This window comes from Maudiozyma barnettii, assembly GCF_903064755.1.
Source record: "Maudiozyma barnettii strain CLIB 1767 genome assembly, contig: KABA2_06, whole genome shotgun sequence".
Taxonomy (NCBI): domain Eukaryota; kingdom Fungi; phylum Ascomycota; class Saccharomycetes; order Saccharomycetales; family Saccharomycetaceae; genus Maudiozyma; species Maudiozyma barnettii.
The window spans coordinates 351,949-369,935 of NW_024545243.1; the positions used below are offsets into that span (position 1 = coordinate 351,949).

The 17,987-nt window shown below is 33.5% G+C and overlaps 6 protein-coding genes and 1 non-coding gene across 7 annotated transcripts; 2 read left to right on the forward strand and 5 right to left on the reverse strand.

Annotated features, from left to right (window-relative positions):
- Positions 1–694: 694 nt before the first annotated feature.
- BMS1 (GTPase BMS1) lies at positions 695–4,165 on the forward strand (the record flags this gene model as incomplete). The annotated part of the gene is made up of 1 exon (XM_041551270.1): positions 695–4,165. One exon carries the CDS (start codon positions 695–697, stop codon positions 4,163–4,165), a length of 3,471 nt encoding a protein of 1,156 aa, XP_041407204.1.
- A 502-nt stretch (positions 4,166–4,667) lies between these two features.
- Positions 4,668–5,240, reverse strand: SAR1 (Arf family GTPase SAR1; the record flags this gene model as incomplete). The annotated part of the gene is made up of 1 exon (XM_041551271.1): positions 4,668–5,240. One exon carries the CDS (start codon positions 5,238–5,240, stop codon positions 4,668–4,670), a length of 573 nt encoding a protein of 190 aa, XP_041407205.1.
- Positions 5,241–5,993: 753 nt separating this feature from the next.
- PCL8 (Pcl8p) lies at positions 5,994–7,382 on the reverse strand (the record flags this gene model as incomplete). The annotated part of the gene is made up of 1 exon (XM_041551272.1): positions 5,994–7,382. The coding sequence occupies one exon, from the start codon at positions 7,380–7,382 to the stop codon at positions 5,994–5,996; it is 1,389 nt and encodes a 462-aa protein (XP_041407206.1).
- A 696-nt stretch (positions 7,383–8,078) lies between these two features.
- On the reverse strand, positions 8,079–8,732 carry RPL1A (60S ribosomal protein uL1; the record flags this gene model as incomplete). The annotated part of the gene is made up of 1 exon (XM_041551273.1): positions 8,079–8,732. The coding sequence occupies one exon, from the start codon at positions 8,730–8,732 to the stop codon at positions 8,079–8,081; it is 654 nt and encodes a 217-aa protein (XP_041407207.1).
- A 1,402-nt stretch (positions 8,733–10,134) lies between these two features.
- On the forward strand, positions 10,135–10,206 carry KABA2_06S03740. Its single transcript has one exon. It is a non-coding gene; the product is annotated as a tRNA-Arg (tRNA).
- Positions 10,207–10,665: 459 nt separating this feature from the next.
- On the reverse strand, positions 10,666–13,038 carry FLC1 (flavin adenine dinucleotide transporter; the record flags this gene model as incomplete). Its single annotated transcript, XM_041551274.1, has 1 exon — positions 10,666–13,038. One exon carries the CDS (start codon positions 13,036–13,038, stop codon positions 10,666–10,668), a length of 2,373 nt encoding a protein of 790 aa, XP_041407208.1.
- A 1,765-nt stretch (positions 13,039–14,803) lies between these two features.
- On the reverse strand, positions 14,804–17,857 carry KABA2_06S03784 (uncharacterized protein; the record flags this gene model as incomplete). The annotated part of the gene is made up of 1 exon (XM_041551275.1): positions 14,804–17,857. One exon carries the CDS (start codon positions 17,855–17,857, stop codon positions 14,804–14,806), a length of 3,054 nt encoding a protein of 1,017 aa, XP_041407209.1.
- Between the last annotated feature and the right edge of the window lie 130 nt (positions 17,858–17,987).

The following is a 17,987-nucleotide window of genomic DNA, read 5'->3' on the forward strand; positions in this document are numbered from 1 at the left end:
TGTTGCTATTGTAAAAGAATGGTTTCTAACTGATGGACATTGTAAAGATATGTATGAGCCTACCTGTGCATGCAGTTTGTACAGCGTTACCTTCACCCATATATTACTGCTAAAATATGTGAATAAATTAACAGATTAGTAGACTCTATTCAAAATTGAGTAACATAGCATATATTTCCCGGAAAGAAAGGGTTATTTTTGGTTTCAAAGCACGTACTTACCTATTTCTCCACGAGAAGAAGCGATTCCATTCATAGAGTCTTAGATCTTGAACTTGGTTGTCGAATCATTATATCATATCTCCGTTCTGTTCTTCTAATAAAATAGGGATAACTTTCAAAGGATCCATAATGCATTTAAGAAGTTATCATCCCACCTGTAAACACTTCTCGTTATGTTTTCTGTCTGTGTAACTAATAATAGCCGCTGTGACTATCACTAACGCTAAGCACCCTCCCTCCTCGTGTCGCATGATGTTTGATCGCGGTGAAAAACCAAAATAACTGAATATTGAAAATTTTTATGCGATGACCTTCAGCTGCGATGAGCTGGGTTAGTTGAATAATTTCAGACGGTTAGCAATATAAGTTCAACATTAAATAGAAATTAAAGCTGTTTGAAATTGTCAAATTATAGGTTCGAAATTTATAATATTATTTAAAAGGGTAAGTAAGAACCACAGACCTTCTTTACAATGGAACAAAGTAATAAAGCCCATCGTAAAACGAAGGAAAAGAACACTGCCAAAAAGAAACTGCATACACAAGGTCATAATGCTAAGGCCTTTGCAGTTTCTGCCCCAGGGAAGATGGCAAGACAGATGCAAAGATCTAGTGATGTGAACGAAAGAAAGTTGCATGTTCCTATGGTTGACCGTACTCCAGATGATGATCCACCACCAGTAATTGTTGCTGTTGTCGGACCACCAGGTACTGGTAAGACTACCTTGATCAAATCATTGATTAGAAGAATGACTAAGACCACTTTGAATGATATTAACGGTCCGATCACTGTGGTTTCAGGTAAGCACAGAAGATTAACATTTATTGAATGTCCTGCCGACGATTTGAATTCCATGGTGGATGTAGCTAAGATTGCTGATTTGGTCTTGTTATTAATGGATGGTAATTTTGGTTTCGAAATGGAGACTATGGAATTTTTAAACATTGCCCAAACACATGGTATGCCTAGAGTTTTGGGTGTTACTACGCATTTAGATTTGTTTAGATCCCAATCAACATTAAGAACTTCCAAAAAGAGATTAAAGCATAGATTTTGGACAGAAGTGTATCAAGGTGCTAAACTGTTCTATTTATCCGGTGTCATTAATGGTAGATACCCTGACAGAGAAATACTGAACTTGAGTAGATTCATCTCAGTTATGAAATTTAGACCATTGAAATGGAGAAATGAACATCCTTATTTATTAGCGGATAGAATTACAGATTTAACTCATCCAGAAAAGATTGAAAGAGAGGGGAAACAAATTGATAGAAAAGTTGCATTATACGGGTATTTACATGGGACTGCACTACCTTCGATTTCAGGTACTAAAGTGCACATTGCTGGTGTTGGTGATTTCCCAATTTCTCAAGTAGAAAAACTACCAGATCCTTGTCCAACTCCAGGTTATCAACAAAAGCTTGATGATTATGAAAGAGAAAAGATGAAAGAGGAAGGAAATACCACAGTCACTCCTAAGAGACGTAAGAGATTAGATGATAAGGATAAGTTAATCTATGCTCCAATGTCTGATGTAGGAGGTATCCTTATGGATAAAGACGCCGTTTACATCAATGTTGGTAAGAAAAATGAAGATGAAAGTTTCGTCCCTGGTCAAGAGAGAGGTGAAGGAGAAAAATTGGTTACCAATTTACAATTAGCTGAAAAGAGTATCGCTGAAAATTTCGAAGGTGTTGGTATTCAACTGTTTAGTAATGGTACTGAACTACACTCTGTCGAACCTGAAGAAGATGTAGTAGACGAAGAGGAAGAACAAGATAAAGATGGTGATAAAGGTAGAGCTAATATGAGAAACCCAAGAGTTTACGGTAAATCTGTACAGGAAGAAGATGATGAGATCGACTTAGATGCTATTCCAAGTGATGATGAAAATAACGATGTCGAAGAAGAAGGTGAACCAAGAATGGTCGAAATTGATTTTGAAAACAATGGTAAAGATACCAATACCGCTGAAACTGATTCAGAATTTGAGTTAAGTGACAACGACGATAATTGGGAAACTGGTGTCGCCAGTAAGTTACAAGCCAATAAAACTAAGCGTCGTAGAAAATGGGATATTGGAAAATTAATCTATATGAATAATATCGAACCTCAGGATTGTATCAAGAGATGGAAAGGTGAAGATGAAGACGATGAGAATGAAGATGAAAGTGATATTGAAAATGAAGAACAGGATTTTTTTACAAAAAAGGCTGGGATCACAGATCAAAGTAAGGAAACCTTTAATGATTTAGAGAAATTCGTTCCATATTTTGAAAAGATGGAAAAATTAGTTGAAAAATGGAAAACTTTTGATTCCATTAATGATAGATTCATTGGCGCATCTATGAAATCTAAGAAAGAGTCTAAAGCCGGTGATTCTAATGAAGATGAAGTGTTCGGTGATTTTGAAGACTTAGAGGATGAACCAGAGAATGAAGGAAATGAGGATGTAGTGGAAGAAGATGATGGTGGTGCACAATCTGATGATTCATTTACTAACTTTGATAAAGAAGAGAAGAAAGATCTAACCATGGACGAAGAGCGTGAACTAAACGCAACTAAGAAGGAGAAATATCGTAAACAATTTGAAATCGAAGAAGGTGAAAATTTCAAGGAAGATGATCCAGACAATGAATTTGATACATGGTACGAATTACAAAAGGCGAAGATGGCTAAACAATTGGAAATCAACAAGACTGAACTAGATGATATGACTCCGGAACAACGTCAAAAGATTGAAGGTTACAAGGCTGGTTCATATGTTCGTATTGTGTTTGATGATGTTCCTATGGAATTCATTGAAAATTTTGATGCAAGATTCCCAATTATAATGGGTGGTTTGTTACCAACTGAATTAAAATTCGGTATCATCAAGGGCAGATTAAGAAGACATCGTTGGCATAAGAAGATACTAAAGACCAATGATCCATTGGTTATTTCTCTTGGTTGGAGAAGATTCCAAACATTACCAATTTATACCACAACAGATTCCAGAACAAGAACAAGAATGCTGAAATATACTCCAGAACATACATTCTGTAATGCAAGTTTCTATGGTCCATTATGTTCTCCAAATACACCATTCTGTGGTATTCAAATTGTGGCTAATAGTGATACAGGTGGTGGTTTCAGAATTGCTTCTACTGGTGTTGTTGAAGAATTAGACGTTGATACCGAGATTGTAAAGAAATTGAAATTGATTGGTTATCCCTACAAAATTTTCAAAAATACTGCATTCATTAAGGATATGTTTTCCAGTGCTATGGAAGTTGCCAGATTTGAAGGTGCTCAAATTAAGACCGTCTCTGGTATCAGAGGTGAAATCAAGAGAGCGTTATCTAAACCTGATGGACATTTCAGAGCTACATTTGAAGATAAGATTTTGATGAGTGACACAGTTATTTTAAGATCATGGTATCCGGTACGTATTAACCGTTTCTACAACCCTGTGACATCGTTACTTTTGGAAAAGAAGACAGAATGGAAGGGTGTGAGACTAACTGGTAAGATAAGAGCTGATATGAAGATCGAGACTCCGACTAACCCAGATAGTGCATATAAGAAGGTTGAACGTGTTGAGAGACGGTTCAACGGATTAAAGATTCCAAAGGCTGTCCAAAGGGACTTACCATTCAAATCTCAAATTCATCAAATGAAACCTCAAAAGAAGAAAACTTACATGGCTAAAAGAGCCGTTGTCATGGGTGGAGAAGAAAAGAAGGCTCGTGCATTCATGCAAAAAGTGTTAACCATATCAAGAGCTAAGGATGAAAAGAGAAAATCTAAGAAGGCAGATCAACGTAAGGAGAGATTAAAAAGACTCGCTAAGGCTGAAGAGGCTAAAATAGATAAAGACAAAGAAAAGAAGAAAGAATATTTTGCTAAGAATGGTAAGAGAAGTAGTACCACTGAGGATAGTAGAAGTAGTAAAAGAAGATAGATTACTAGTGATATTCTATAATTTTTATATTAATATTAAGAAAAAATTCTAAACATATTTTTTGTTCTTTTCTCCCCCTGTAACAACAATTTCTTATACAAAATGTTAAAATTTACATCAAGTTCAAGACATTTAATGACTATAGTTCCACTATTTGGTCGTTAAATAGACGTAGAGATAGACAAACGAACAAACTGAACATAGCGTTCATATTAATGCTAAAGTTTGAATTAAACTTATATGAGAATCTATACATACACTATATAAATTATACCAGAAAAAACAATCTTTCAAATAAAGATTCTTAGAAAAATTATTACCATCTATTTTATTTTATTTGATTAACCCAAATCGTTTAGAACACTTTCATAATATAATAAATAAAAATAGGAAACATCATATGAGTGTGAATGATCTTTTTTTTTTTTCAATATTAATTTCTCGTAAAATTATACTAATAGTTTTCCATAAATAAAAGAGAAGAATAGAGAAAAATAGATTATTAAATATATTGAGATAACCATTGGAAACCTTCTGCGTAACCATTTCTCATAACAACAGAACACATGAATAATTCAACTGGTCTTTGACCTTCAACAACGGTAGAACCAGTGGTGTGTTGTAAGTTTAGAGCAATACGAAGTTCTGCTTCGTCAACAGCATTTGGGGAATCAATCTTGTTACCTAGAATGACGAACGGAACATGTTCTAATTCAGTGATGTTGAACAGAGCGTCAAGTTCGACACGAGCTTCTGCAAATCTTTCTGGATCAGCGGCGTCGACTAAGAAGACAATACCGTTAACTTCTGGGAAATAATCCTTCCATAGACGACGAGCTTGAATATGACCACCAAGATCAAAAGTTGTAAATTTGATATTACCGATGGCTAACTCCTCGGAAGTTGGATGCCATGTTGGTTGTAGAGTAGCTAATCTATCATTCTTTAACATATGTAATAGAGTAGTCTTACCAGCATTATCTAGACCAAGGAACAGCAGCTTACCGTGTTTGTTCCATAGACCAAGAGAAGCCAAGACGTCTCTGAACCAGCCAAATATATCCCAAGCAGCCATACTTTCGTGAATTTGTGTATTAATATTTTTATACCTTACTTTGTTGTGAGAAAACTCTTAAAAAATAAAATTAAAAACAAGTCTCAAAGGAAGAAAAAAGGTTTCTCTTTAAAATGAACATGCAAGGGATACGCCTACAAAACCAAATCAAGAATAAAAATGTTCTTGTTTATCTTGATTGCTCTAGTGTCTTATATATCAAAATTCTAGAATATTCAATTCCACCTTGCAGTATGTTGATATTGTGACGAGCTGTCCACAGCGAAAGAAAAATTAATTTTCCAATTCTCGCGATTTTCTCCCTGGTGAGCGTAGCAACAAAAATTTTCAGCATTTTTCGCATTTCGTATTTCGTATAGTGACAAACTGGGGAAGGAACTACTATATCCTGATCACATGCCATAGCGTAAACAGGAATATCACATATTTAACAAACGAGCAGACCTGGTAAAAACCGATATGTCAGTAATGAGCTTGATGATGGACTAACGAGGGTTTATCTGTGAACTATTATTAGGTTCATGACTGTATGTTTGTTGATTGTCTAATGGCATGTTTATATAAAAGTATATATATATATGTATCTTAAATATAAATAAATGAGATATACCAATGTACCACTACTGTAGTAGTAATGCATGTTTGAGAAAGTAAGAATGACGACATGCTAAAAGAAAAATGAAAACGATGTGAAAATGAGTATGAGTAGTAGAATAACTGATACAATTATGGGAGATATATTCTGAACAATATCTATGTTTGTAGATCCATTACCATGTAGTCGATGACTCTAACGGATTTTGCTAGCATTTTGCGCGTGATGATTAGATCATCATCTTTTAGACAGAGCACCAACGAGACTTCCAATTTAGTAAGTAATTTCTTGGTAACACCACATACTTTGCAGAAATACTGATGAGAATGTACTTGATCTTCAATCAGTTTCGTAGCAACACGAATGCATGCTATTATGATTCTATGGATTTCATTATCTTGTAACATGTGTTTTAATTTATATTTTTGATCAGGGGCATCTTTCCTCATGAATAGAACTTGTAATAAGTATGTGGCTGATTGAAAGACAATGGATCCAAACATACATTTAGACTGAACACGATCAATAAAATCGTGGTATGATAAAGAAGGTGTATTTTTCATTACAAAATTGTCAAAATGTTTCTTGTTGGTTTCTGATATTTCGCAATTTTGGGTATCCCCTTTGTGAGAAAGTTCTTTCATTAATTGAATTACTCTTTCAAAATTGCCCATGGCCTCTTCAACACTAATCTCTACAAATACTAAATCATCATCCGTGTCTGCGACGTTCTTACACTCAGATTCTTCAATTCTTTGGATAAAGTCCTTGGCATTATTTATACATGTTTGCTCATCGAAATAAAATGTCTGCCTCTCCATTGGCGGTGAATCATCTACCGTTGACTGTTCACTTAATGACCGATCATCATCATCATAAACAACATCATTATTATTATCTTGAGAATTTCCATCATTTGAAAGAATCTCTTCAATCTCTGAGGCTGTAGTCACTTGCTCTAAGGGTGTTCTTTCCTTATTATCCCCTAAATGACTAGTGGATCCATTGCTGATATGATCGAGATCATACACATCGTCAGTGTCGACATCGCTTAAATCAAATGTTGATAAAGATTCCGTCTTTGGATTAGTTCCACTCAAAATTCTCTGTAGATTCCTACTACTTGCGCTATGGTTTGTCGGATATGCTTTTAATTTGTCTATATTTTCTGCAACGTAATCATTAACTTCACTAGCATGTTGCAATAGTTCCTCCACCGATTCTCTGTTCTTATTACGGGTAATGGTATCACTATCGGATACACCTGATCCACTCTGCATATCATCAAAATCTGTATCAGTATTGGAACTCTTTAATATCAGTGGATCTGAACCATTTTCGGGATCTATTTGAAATCTTACTTTTTGAACTGCAGGAAATAAACGTGCATCTTGACTGTCTATATCCAGGAAATTTCGTTTCTGAAAGATATTAGGTTTAAGGGGTAGGTCAATACCTATATCATCGTCGTCATCATACATGCTATATTGTTCACTCTTGGACTTATCTGATAATATTTGAGTGTCTGTAACTGGATCATGTTCCATGTTAAATAAATAATAATGAGATCGATTTCTTTCAACTTGTTTAAGATTATTATGATTTCTAAACCTTAATTTGACCTTTGGAATATATGTATATCTCTTTATTTGGCTTAAATATTTGTATACCTGTTGTTATTATGAAGGTGAGGTTATACTATTTGATATACTGCAGAAGAAAAAACAAACAAAGAATAAGGCTAAAAAGGAATTCTTACCGTAAAAGGTTTTTATTAGTTTTGACTTTAATACTACCAACAAAAGGATATATTTCTAGTTGAGATTATTAAATAATGAAAACTGAGTAAAACTATATATGAACTAACGTATTTCCCTGAAATGTTTATTCCTTATTTCATACTGGCTTGCAATATATGTAAGTAGTCCTTACAAATTTTTATGACAGCCTACGCAATTTTCTTAGTCGAATATAGCATCAACAAAAAAACAGAGGTATCAGCTATGAATATACATAACCCCCCCTTCGCGATAAATAACAGCCACAGAGAATGATGAGTTAATCGCATTTAGCTAATTATCCCACATTATTGGGACTTGCTTGCATTCTCCATATAATAAAAATTATATGAAACAGTCAAAAGTAGTGTTGTTTTAAACCAAAAAAGAGATTAAGATATGATTAGATTATATAAAATATTTAAAAAAATAAAATATGTAGTAGAAAGCATAAGCCTAAATCGCTTAGTATAGTCTGATAGCTGGACCCATAGTAGATTTGATAACTAGGGAACCAACATTTTGCCAGTTCTTCTTTAGTAGAGAAACCAAGAAGTTAACAGACATCAAGATTTGGTTGACTAGAGCGTCTTCTTCCATCTCGACGTTACCGACAGCAACAGCTAGACATAGAACCTTCTTCAATTGGAACTTAATGGTAGATCTGACATCAGTGACCTTTTGGTAAAGATCATCGTTGTGAGAAACTGGGGTTGGGAACTTACCAGCCTTGGATAGTTGAGGACCTAGAAGTCTTGGAACTTGCTTGATCAAAACTTCAGAAGCAACGAAAGCGTTGTACTTCTTGGATAGCTTCTTAATCAACTTCTTGTTCTTGTTTAGCTTCTTCAAGTCATCAACAGACATGGCATCAACACCACAAGACTTAGCTCTGTCAACATCGAAAGCATCACCGAAGATACAGACGGACATGTTTGGTCTTGGACAGATTGGTAGTCTTAGAGAACCAGAGAAACGCTTGTCTCTTTGAGGATCGTAGTTCTTTAGACCGATTTGAAGTTCAATGGTTTCCAAGAAGTTTCTCTTCTTGGTTTCAGTGGAGTACTTCAAGATTTCCTTGACTTGCTCCCTGACTTGAGAGGTAGAGATCTTAGACATTATTGTTTAAGTTGTATTTGTCTTCCAAAGTATTTGGTGGTCCTTGAGGCTTTCGACTTGTACAATGTTTTATACACTTAAAAAATAAGTAAATATCATACATTTAAAAATCATATTATCAATACTAGAAGGTATGTGATGAGTTCTTTTTATAGAACGTTTAACTTTCTCAAGCCACTAGGTTTTGTCACTGGAACTATAAAATTATTTTCCAATACTTGAGGATTCTTGAAAAAAAAAATGTGCTCCATTTTTTCGCAAGCATCATAATAATCCGGTGCAAAGCTATAAAAAAATATTAAATTTCCTAAAAAAATAATTCTTGCTGAAAGGAAACATAAGTTGATGGGTGTCAGGGTGTTGAAAACAGTCGCAAATTGTATAGAAAGTTAGAATAGGTTATCAAAAACTCATAAAAGGACACCAGTAGCATAACAAAGGAATGCTTACCTAAATGTGATGAACAATTTAACAGAAGATTTGTGTATCTACTGACATGCATACCCCAATATTTTGGGTATTCTTCCGAATTAATTCATCAAAGTTCAGTTACTTTTCATCTGGAATAAGTAATAGCAGTCGAAAGCTTGGATTTCCAGATTCTCTGAACATCTCACTTTGCATCATATCACTAATGATTTTATTTTAATATTTCTTGATCAGTGAAAATGCATGGTAATGGTTAACGGAATATATCTTATAGGATGCTAAATAAACCCCTTTACAGGTGTGTACATTGGTATAATAAAAAATGGATTCAGATAGAGCAGAAAACAATTCTAAATATTCCCACTAACATCTAGGTCATGCAAACTTTGGAAGTTTAATAATTATCTAATATCTCAAGATTCAACTAAAATAATGCTATTCGCATACATATTCAAATGGAGCCAAGTAATCGAGCGGTAATACATCTGTAAGGAAGTAACCTCGATACTGTACATCCAAAACGTGAAGTACCAGTTCAATGAACAAAGTAAAATGTTTAATATCACAGTTCATCAAATAGAACATTTACCAATGTTGTATTTAGAGAATATTATACTAAACAGAGTTGCTATTGTTAAACTGCTCATCTTTTGTGCATAGTAACGTTGGACAATGTAGCTCCAATAAACCTAATATAGGGGAAACGAATACTACATTATGCAGTATATATCATGTATTATTATATATACGGTAGTGCAATACACTCTGATTCTACTTATATTAGCTACCTTCTCCTTCAGATGGGTTAAGCTAATGTGAGCCTTTTCAGTGCTGCCGCTATATTTTAATATATTATACCTCAAGGTGTATTATTTTACGAAATCAAATATGAGGTCATATATAAAAACGTCACGTGACACAAAAGTCTATAAATCATATTGTAAAATAACAATTAATTTTTCTCGTAAATTTAGCTCGCATGGCGTAATGGCAACGCGTCTGACTTCTAATCAGAAGATTCTGGGTTCGACCCCCAGTGTGAGTGCTAACTTTACTTTTTTTACATTAATTCAAAATATAACTAACTAAACCACATATCGTTCCTGAATTTTGAATATATGATCAGTATTTCTTTTTAAATAAGTTATTAAAACCTACATTTAAAGGAAAGGAAAGGAAAGGGGAGGGAATTTATTATTTAATTTTCTTTAGTGCAATAGTCGGAAATATAGTATTGTAATTGTAAATCTACCTTTAATTTATAAGTTCCATGTCGAAACTAATACGATCACTCACTATTCGAAGAGAAAGAATACATATATGATAAATTCAATAATGAATGTCTTTATTAAAATATATATGCTATAAAATTGGTAGTAGTTACATAATCTTTACAATTATCAAATTGTGAGTATAACGAAAAGTAGTAAAGATAAAGAATGAATAATGTTTAAAAATGCAAAATAAGTGGAAAGTGTCACTAAGAAATGATCGATCCCGAACCTTATAAGAAATCCCCTTGTAGAACGTCTGTCTTATGTTGTTCCTGTTGAAGACTGTTCATACTGAAGTCCCGTTCAGAGAACCCAGTAGATGAAATGCCACCATTTGTGGAATGTAAATCTACCGTGCTTGGTTTATTAAAATGGAGAGCTTCGGATTCGTAAGAACCAATCAGTCCATTACCAGTCTCTGAGTTTTCTCTTTGATGTTCTAATCCTGGATATTTCTTTGTTGGGGAAGTAGATTTAGAGGTCGAAGAAGTCGTATAATCATAAGTACCATCACCTTCTTCCTTGGAATAAGAATTGTTCACCCCATCTTTTTCGTCCATATCATCTCTATTTTTTCTACCGAATTTACCAAATATTTTTTGGGTCAAAGTTGGTTTTCTTGCTACATTTCTATTCAAATCAGAACTTGTAGAATATTCATTTTCTTCATCTGAGCCTAAGAAGATATTTTCCTTTGGATTATTTTGCATATCATATTCCCAGTTCTCAGCATGATCCTTAGCAATGTTACCTAGGGCCATTAAATCTTCATTAATAGAAACCTTGACGTCATCCCCTTTAATATCATGCCTCTGGAACGATGTTCTGTCATCACGAGCTGGTTTGAATCTAATATCCGGATTCTTCGAGAATAGAATAATACCAGTGTACACTAGAATCATCATTAATAGAATGAAAGAGAAAGCTGCATTCATAATGAAAAATACCCACCCCATAATAGCAGATACAGCGTATGGTTGACCAAACAAATCAGAGAAAAACATGAATAGGAATGAATTCACAACTGTTATAGTGCAAATAAAAATATTTAAAAAGTTAGTTAGACGATCCAAATATGGTTTGTAACGAATAACTGCAACAAAATAGCCCAGATCTAAAATGAAGATAGCCAATGCCTGAGTCTTACCTGATGCTTGAGCGAACCCAATAAATAGGGACTTGACAAAAATATAACTAACTAAGACAACGTTCCACCAATAGTGACTAGCGTTAAACATGGTGTAAAAGAACCCGTATTTATTTAGAACACGTTCGTCACCATATAGTAAAGCAGCAGGGTTATTATAAGTTTCAATGGATTTTTTACCGAAATAACAAGTTCTGTAACCAGCCCAGACCATAAGCCCTACCGATAAAACAATGAAAAGACACGAAATAACAATAACGGCTGCCGAATCTCTTTCAGTGAATTCCCAGAATCCTAGAATTGTTAATTGTGTGAAACCAATATAGATATATCTTAATAAGGAACCCTTTAAGATAACTTTCCAACTTTGATTGAATTCTCTGAATTTTTGAGGTTTGATCCAACCAGCTCTTTGGGCCAAATAAATACTATATTTGCAAACCATAATAAACCCAGCTAGAACATAACCACATAATACAAAAAATGTAAAACCTGTGCAAACAATAGAAGTATTTTCAATACCCATACTATAACCAAGTCTCTTAATACCTCTAAAGATCAAAGTGTTTGAATTACCGTATAAGATATTTTCTGCACGTTTAAACAATGGTAAAGTTCTCATATAATCCCAACTTCTTTGAGTCAAAACAGATTGAGAAGTAGAAGTCAAAAACAAGGCTGGAGTACCACCAGTAGATTCGACATACCAACGGAAAATCTTTTGCATGAAATGGATATAAATAAGACCCATAGACCAAGCCATATTTTCACACCAAGCGGCAGCAATAGGTGGAACACTATGAACATGTTGCATACCAATAACTGCTACAGATTGGAAATACAAGAACAAAGACATTGTGTTTGCAGAAATATGAGATGCCGCAGTGGAGTTACCAAATGCAGAAAGGACAGCAGATAATAATAAACCAATACCAGCAATCACGGCACTAGCCCATTTAACACCTGTTTGAGACACAGTTTTACCATTGGAGAAGAAGATTTCAATACATGCTAAACGGGCAGTCATATTTTGGTCATAGATGTTAACAATCACGTATGCATCAATATCAGGAACTGAGTAAGCAATATTTGGAATATCATTAATATAATCCTGAGATATGTATTCAATGGAGTCAATTTCAATGTTACCTGGATGGACTGGACAAAATTGTTTCCAGTCTTCAGAACACACATCAAAGTTCTTTGTGATAATCTTAAACCCATATGCGTAAACGTCGATATAAGCTAAAATATAAGAGTCAATTTCAGTTTGTAAATCCAATGTATAATGTAAGGATCCGTCATCTGGGTGAAAGACGACATCAAAACTGTTAGAAGAGACTTGAGAACCTTCCATACAAGTGACTAAGGATGTAGCCCTCAAATTTCTCTTTGCTTCAGTAGTGGAAAGCAGTATAAATGGTAATAGATACCATATAATCTGAAATGGATTCATTATTTGTTCAGAATTTCCGTGGAGATAGATAGATATATCTTTATAAGTGGATCCACTGTTTTAATATAAATAAACTGCTAGCGAATGTATAATAATAAACCAACTATTGTTACAGATAGTAGTATTAGTAATGGTTTCTTTTGAAAAAAATAAAAATAGAAAGATGTAATAAAATTTCTTTATTTTATTATTTTATATTATATTATATTATATTGAATTTTCTTTTTGTCTTGGCTCCGGAAAGGGAGATTTACACAGCGGGAAGGGAAAAGTTTTCTTTTAAAAATTTCGTGTAAATGATAAACGAAAAGGAAATGAGTAAAGTACTGATTAATAACTCTTTTTATTAGTAATAGCTCACACGTTTAATTTATAAAACAAAATGTAGATAGTATGGTGAGAATAACAGATGGATTATGTTACTATAAGTGAATGAATATAGTTTAATGATATTAAAAAATAAAATAAGTAGATTATAAGTACTTTGAGAGTGCGAGTAGCAACTATATATTGATCTAGTATGACTTCTTATAAATAGTAAATCAAGAGATTTAAATAAAAATTTAAAATTTAAAATTTAAAATGAAAATGAAAATGAAAATGTGACAAGTAAGGCATAAGTGGGGGAAACGGATAATAGAAAAGGGACAGATAAAAAAAACACATTGTAACAACTACATCTAATTGATAGAATAAAATCTATTTAATATATATATATATATATATATTGTATTAAATTGACTACTAAATTCATCAACGGATCAAATCATCTTACAGAAAGAGTTTTATATTTTTACTTGATCTCATCACACGTATACGTAACGCCAACTGCAGGACAATAGGTGCAAATGTGCGTAAATTAAAATAACAGAAACTCCATTTCTTCAATACAAATAAATTATATACGTAGGTCTGTTCTTGTTAGTATGTATCGTTATACGACTAACTCTTAGGTGGAGACTACGAAGAGAGAACTAAACTCTTTTCATAACTATGACTTTTTTCTAGTTAATTTATAATTAGCAACTTCTTAATCTACGCTTCATCCTAGTTAGGTATATCATTCAATGATTTAAAAAGTGGCGGGTTTCCAATTAAACAAGGGAACACTTTCCTTTTCCTAATTCGTTGAAAATTTGTAATTGCTTCATCCCAGTTTAGGTGATACCAATCCAACCAATACCTTCATTAAGCTCTGAAAGAACTATTCATTATTAATATTATTTGTATTTAGCACAGCAATATAATATAGCAATGCAAAATTCCACAGAAACACTCTGACAAAACTCACAATAAATTAACGCGTTCCCCTCTCCTCTCAATTTACGTGATAAAATTTCCGTTGCTCCCCTCCGACAGAAGAAAGAGGGATAGACGCGGATATTAACTGCGCCCACTGAGAGAAAAACGAAGCAAAATCTCTCCACTGAGAATGCTCTCAATAGGTGGGCGGCCTTCTTGAAAATTTAGAGGCTGGGTGTTGTGGAGTTTTTGCAAGATTTGAAAAGAAAATATATTCGCGTTTTTTCAATTTTATATTATTTTCTCGTATCTTAGCTTAATTAGGAATAAACAGAATATACTACATTTCATATAGAGAAGATTTGGGTCTCATTGCCACCCTTCAAGAAGGAACGGTAAACCAAACCTACAATTGGCGTTCTTTCCAGTTGTTTTGTTATTAATTGATTCATTATTTATTTACCTATACACCAACGTACACTCAGTCGAAGCGTATTAATCATTTTGTTGTCTCACCTTTCTCTCACATCTTACTAGTAATCTTATTTGAATCACACGATTCCACGTGGTGGGTGGTGTCTACAGGCGTCTTGAATAATAAACTAGGCCAAATGGCAAGCATAGCGTCATATATGTCATTGACATACGTTAGTTTCAGCCCCACTTTGTCATACAGTAATTGCGCATCTACAATTTGTCTCGTTTGCATTAACGATTGTCTATCGTCGTTCTCTGTGATTGATTCGTAACGTCTTTCATCAATGTTATCAATGTCATCAGTAATAACACTAAACACATCGTTACGATTACCAATAGGAACGAGGATTCGTTTCATACCATTCATCTTAGCTCCTAACATTTTCTCCTTTAGACCTCCGATTGGAAGAACTTTACCTCGTAATGTTATTTCACCAGTCATACATATGTCACGATCAATAGGAAGTTGTAACAATATCGACAACATTGCTAATGTGATAGCCATACCTGCACTCGGTCCATCCTTTGGAACTCCCCCCATTGGAGCATGTATGTGATATTTACTTGACAAGAACTTATGAACCATTGTTTCGTTAACACCCTTGATTATGTTTCTGTTGATCATAGATTCCACTAGACTTGTAGCAATCTTAATCGATTCTTCTAATGTCTCACCTAGATTACCTGTACACTTGATGCTTGGACCGTCCGTGATCATATTGTTAGTTCTATTACCATGGCCACTCTTGAGACTTCCTGTCTTCACAATTTCAAACATTAAGACACCACCAGTGCCGCTAGAGTTATATGACAAACCATTGACAAGTCCGACTTTAGATTCATATTTCACATCGACCAATAATTCATCGTTGATAGAAGGTAATGGAAACCCTAAGTATTTATATAAATCATTCTCGTGTACTCTCGTTTTGAATATTGCCACTTTTGTGCTAGTTCCTTGAGTTTCAACATTTTTAATATATTCGACGATCTTTCCTCTGACAATCGATGCTAATTTTCTTTCCAAATTACGTACACCAGCTTCTCTAGTATAACCAGATACTAAATCAGACCATGCCTTGGAGGTCAATTTGAAATCACCATGTGGAATTCTATTAAACCCATTCATCTTGATTTGTTTAGGCAACAAGAATTTAGATCCAATCTGAATTTTTTCTTCCATAGTATATCCTGGAATCTTAATTATTTCTAATCTATCTAATAATGGACCAGATATAGTAGATGAATCATTAGCGGTACATAGGAATAATACTTGTGATATATCTACTGGGAATCCAACATAATGATCCATAAATGAAAAATTCTGTTCAAAATCTAAAATCTCTAATAATGCACCTTCTGGATCACCATTGGATCTGGAACTGTTCCTACTATTCATAGTACTTACTTTATCTAATTCGTCTAATAAGATCAACGGATTCATAGTACCACTCTTTCTTATAGCATCGATGATAGACCCACACATTGCCCCAACGTACGTACGACGATGGCCACGTAGGTCAGACTCATTGTAGATACCACCAAGAGATATTCTTTGATATTTACGATTTAATACTTTAGCAACTGATTTAGCGATAGAAGTTTTACCGACACCAGGAGGGCCCACTAATAATAATATCGGGGGTCTACCAATGGAAGAAGAATTATTACTTTTGTCATTAACCTGATTGTTTAGGATTTGATTTAATTTCAAAACAGATAGATATTCCAGAAGTCTTTGTTTAACTACAACTAAACCAAAATGGTCTTCGTTTAAAGTTTTCCGACTCTTGTTAAGATTAATAGTCATATCTTTACCGGAGTATTTACCAAATGGAATATCAATGATAACATCAAAATAATTACGTAACAACTGATATTCAGCATTGTGTTGGTAACCATGCATTTTTTTCAATTTATGAAAATCTTTAGTTAACATACTCATTGCATCAACATGGATACCTAATTCTTTTACACTTTTAATAAATTTCTTGATATTTATCAAATCATCATCTACCTCACCATCTTCATCATTATCATCATCGATATACTCATTATTATTGGAGTTTGTTGTACTACCCATGTATACTATTTTCTTTGACGAGGAATCACCAGGTATATAAGGTTTCCCTTTCACATCATTGACATAATATTTTAAGGATCTTAATTGATTAGCGATTAAATTTGTCTTCTCAATTATCGTTGCGTTAGCGTAGTATTTCTTAATATACTCTGTTGTAGAATATAATTCTGTGAAAATGTTAATGAAACCATTAACAACATTTGAAAAAGCCAAAATTCTCTCTTGTAATTGTGTAGTGTTTAAAAAATGTATTTTGTCCATATGTGGGGTTGGTATCATTGCAACCACATTATCTAAGAGTGATAATAATTTCATGAGTTGTAAATTTGATATCTTTCCAGAGTTTTCATTGATCAATATTTCATTTGTAACATCTTTCCTTAATTGAATAACTTTTTTCCAATTCTTTTTCAATTGAGAACTGTTTAATTGGAAGAATAAAGTGTTTGTTAAAGGTGACAACAATAAAAAATGTTCATCTGTTGTTCTCTTAAGGGCTCGTCTATAAGTAATGTTGAATTCGTTAACTGTAGTCTCTAGAGATTCAGTCAATTTTAATACATCAAGGATAATTGGCTTCAACTGTTCCATGGACGTTATATTCAACGTATCGATTACATTAGATATAGTTACGTTAGATTTCCAAATTATATTGTCAGCATTCAACAAAGGAGTCTCTATTTGAATTCTGACTAATGATCTAAGTATTAAAGTAGTTTCAGTATCATTTACTGTCTTTTTAAATGTAAGTACACGACAAAGACAGCCCATATTACATGCTCCACCCTGAGGTATAATCCCGAAGAAATAATTTGTTGGTGTTACACTTGAGTCATTTTTCGTTAAAGGGTATTGTTCATTCAACATTTGATAAATCTTTGGATCATATTCATTTTTATTGTTAAATAGTTTCAATAAATCAGATGCAATAGAATTTTGTAAAGTTATTTGAACATGAGAACCTGGTAAGATTACAGTTGAATGTACAACACATGGTAAATTTGGTATTATCGTCATATTTAGTTAACTTCAGAATTGTTCAAAAATCTAAATAGTATGTGTATGTTTTCTTACCTTTTAATATAAGTATATTTTAGCAACCTGTGCTACTTTTTAAATAAATATACACATAAACCAAAAGGATATA